General features: G+C 34.1%; 1 protein-coding gene and 1 long non-coding RNA gene across 3 annotated transcripts; both read right to left on the bottom strand.

The window, feature by feature from the left end:
* LOC107648298 lies at positions 261–965 on the bottom strand. Of its 2 annotated transcripts, none has more exons than XR_001621852.2 (3): positions 942–965; positions 761–862; positions 261–436 (listed from the first exon to the last, which is right to left on the bottom strand). It is a non-coding gene; the product is annotated as an uncharacterized LOC107648298 (long non-coding RNA). The 2 variants fall into 2 exon arrangements; XR_001621851.2 differs by having other exon boundaries at positions 949–965.
* On the bottom strand, positions 1,629–2,539 carry LOC107647086 (aldehyde dehydrogenase family 3 member I1, chloroplastic-like). The gene is made up of 4 exons (XM_016351210.1): positions 2,372–2,539; positions 2,004–2,072; positions 1,815–1,911; positions 1,629–1,723 (listed from the first exon to the last, which is right to left on the bottom strand). The coding sequence occupies exons 1-4, from the start codon at positions 2,537–2,539 to the stop codon at positions 1,629–1,631; spliced, it is 429 nt and encodes a 142-aa protein (XP_016206696.1).

The following is a 3,248-nucleotide window of genomic DNA, read 5'->3' as shown; positions in this document are numbered from 1 at the left end:
TTTGAAAAACCGCTGGCACAACCGCAGCAAATCAGATAATTGATTTTGCGGCGGTTGCAAAACCGCCGCTATTCTGTCAGCAGATTTAAAAAAAAAATGGTGGCGATTTAAAACCGCCACAAATCTATGTAGAATTTTTTTAAAAAAATGAGACAGTTTTGAACTGTCTCAATTTCATACCTGAGCTTATAAAAAAATTGAATAACGGGAGGAATTAATTATGTACTCTTTGCATTTGTAGCAGCATATTGGTCCACCTGTAAGTGAATCTATATACACTTTATTTGCATTTGTAAACAAAAAACAAGAATGCAGTGCATTTATGTGTAGTACACAAGAGTTACATGAATTCACATGAGAGAGAGAGAGAGAGAGAGAAAGAGAAAACTTTTTCATAGCAAGCTTCATCAAGAAGAGCAATGATTCCACCTGGTTTCTACATTAAAAAGATTGCTTTAGATAATGAGGGCATAACATTTTGAAGGCAAATTCAGAGGAGATATCTTGAAAATTCTTTGTAATAATTGCAAAGATGTCTACATATTGTAAACAAATTAGTATCTAAGTTGCATATCTTAATATTACAAAGTAAATCAAATACAAACTACATAAGCAGTTTGCAAACATATATATATATATATATACATATATATATATATATATATATATATATATATATATCATTAGATGTTGCTCTATCAGATTGAAATCTAGCTATAAATATTGCAAAATAAAGCATAGCCATAAAGTATGTATAAACCTTTTCAATTAGATCAAGTACATCTTGATTATCCACAAATTCTAAGTAGCTCCAGTCAATCCCTTCTTTTGTATATCTCTCTTGTTCCATCTTAAACACATGCTGCAGGACATTATCCATGTTGGAATGCATGTTATGAGAAAAAGTGATAGTTGAAGTTGTCAAATATCTAAAAACTAACCTCATACCTGGTTGAAATGTTGCTACAGCTTTTCATTTGTGAAATTAATACAAAACTGCTCAAAACTGTAAAGAGGGAATTAGATATCAACTCAGATTTATGCTACTCTCAAGAGGAACAATGATATGTGTGTGTGTGTGCGTGCACACGCATGTGTTTGAGTGAATAATATGATTATGTTCACCTGTTATTCTTAAAGCTTTCAAAGCCATATATGTCAAGAACACCAATGAGACATTTTGACTCTGGGTCTTGCCCAATTGAGACATTGATTTTTTGGACTAACCTGCACATAACAATAGAACAGATAAAAAATTATTCAGATTCAAATAACATAAGTGCAATAAACATAGGATAGGACACATTTTTCATATTTTAAATTCATAATTTTACACTTGACATTAACATAGTACCAGTCAAATAAACAAGAATATAGTGTTTTGGCTAAACCATCCCTGCTAACCGTTGCACCAAGAGGATCAAGACTTCTTTTAATAACTTCCTCTGGGGTAATCATTACACGCTTACAAAGTGCATCTTCCAAAGCACTAGGATCGCACAAGAAATAAGAAATAATTTAAAAGATATGTAACATTAACAAAAAGAAAGCTATTGCAAATGATAACAACGGAAATTTGGTCACACATGAGAAGTTCTGCGGTTATTTGGAGATGCAACTTGGACTCTTCATTTTCTAGAACATGCTGGTGACAACTCTGAAGGCTTTAAGACCACTGTGTTTCCAGTTGCTACTGCTCCTATTAGTGGCTCCAAGGATAAACCTATCATTAATTAAATTGTAACTCCCTCTATTAATTTGCTATACAAATACTTGATCAACATAAGGAAAATGGTTCAAAAAGCATGACTCACCAAAGGGGAAATTCCAAGATGAAATAATGAGGACTAGGCCCAGAGGTTCAGAAACAATTTCTGCACTACTAAGCAGTGCTATTTGTGACAATTTAGCCTATCAAAAAATAAATTTGAATCCATTAGGCTTGAATGCTTATCTTTGAAATTTAAAAAAAATGGAATTAGGAAAATTGGCACTGATCTCACCTTTTTGCCTGATATCCAATATTTTAAGTTACTCAATGCAAAATTCAAAGACTTCATCAAAGTTCCTATCTACTTAAAAGGGTCAATTCATTAATTAGCAATTAGAACTGAAAAATAGTTTTCTTTTTTTTTTAATGTTACTATTATTACTACTCAATGCATGCATAATGCATGAATTTAAAAGAAAGCTTAAATTAGGAAGGAACTATATTGATTAAAGATTAAACTAATAGAAAGACAATAATAATAATGTCAAATATTTTCATTAAACTTAGAAGTGGTAAATAGTATATATGATGACACACTTTTTTGAACAGAAACAAACCATTTTCAAGTGTAATTATAAACAAATTAAATAAAGGCATAACCTCACCTCTAAAAGCTTCAACTTGATGCTTTCCTAAGTCGAGCATTAAGGCCTTCAAAATATCTTCTTCTTTTTCAATGAGGAAACGACGCAACCCTTTGAGTTGTGATTCTCTCCATGACACTTTCTTTGTCTCTCCATTCCCATAATACTCCTTTATATCATTCATAAAATATTGCATTAAGCATAATAATGAATAAACCAAGCATAATCAATCTTTTGATAAACTCATAACCACACCATCAATGGTACCCTTCAACATATACTAATTTCAAATAAAATAGAACAATCAAACTAAAACTTCGAAAGAGAAAGAATCACGCAACTGCTTATTAAATCCATGAAAATAAAAGGTTGAGCTCCTCCGCTTTTCACTGAGGAAAACTATCAAACATTTTGTGTGCATATTCCATAAAAACAACAAAATGCACAAGATAACAAGTTTATGCTATATCTAAGATTCTGGGAACAGAAAACAGAGTCAAGGATATGGTACTGTGAGCAGGTGGGAACTGCGCAGAGGATGATGGCAGCTACAAACTGCGTAGAGGGCGATTGCAACTGTGACTGCGGGGAAGACCATGACTACGCGAAGTGAGATCTGCAGCACACAAGACAACAATGGATCAATGTCGGCAAGAAAGGGCAAGAGAGAGGAAAGGAGGGCAGAGGGTACAGGGGGATGAAGAGCTCACAGCGCACAATAGGGAAGAGGGGAAGGAGGCACCGACTACAAGAAAATGGAGAGGCAGAGATGAACTAAGGCACTATGGCAGGGGTGTGGGTGGGTGGGAGGAATAAGGGTGATAGAGGATCAAGAAGGGCACAATGAGGCTGCGGCGGATGATGAGCTTGCAGTGCAAGAGGGATTCAGAAAA

Source organism: Arachis ipaensis, chromosome B06, assembly GCF_000816755.2.
Source record: "Arachis ipaensis cultivar K30076 chromosome B06, Araip1.1, whole genome shotgun sequence".
Lineage (NCBI taxonomy): Eukaryota > Viridiplantae > Streptophyta > Magnoliopsida > Fabales > Fabaceae > Arachis > Arachis ipaensis.
This window is presented reverse-complemented; position numbering and strand designations above follow the sequence as displayed.

Excerpts from the sequence above, each read along its gene's own strand:
- LOC107647086 (XM_016351210.1), bottom strand. The coding sequence starts at position 2,539 with ATGAATGATATAAAGGAGTATTATGGGAATGGAGAGACAAAGAAAGTG. Across the intron at positions 2,073-2,371 it reads TTGAAGCTTTTAGAGGTGAG|ATAGGAACTTTGATGAAGTC; the intron begins GTTATGCCTTTA and ends CCTTTTAAGTAG. Across the intron at positions 1,912-2,003 it reads ATTGGATATCAGGCAAAAAG|GCTAAATTGTCACAAATAGC; the intron begins GTGAGATCAGTG and ends ATTTTTTGATAG.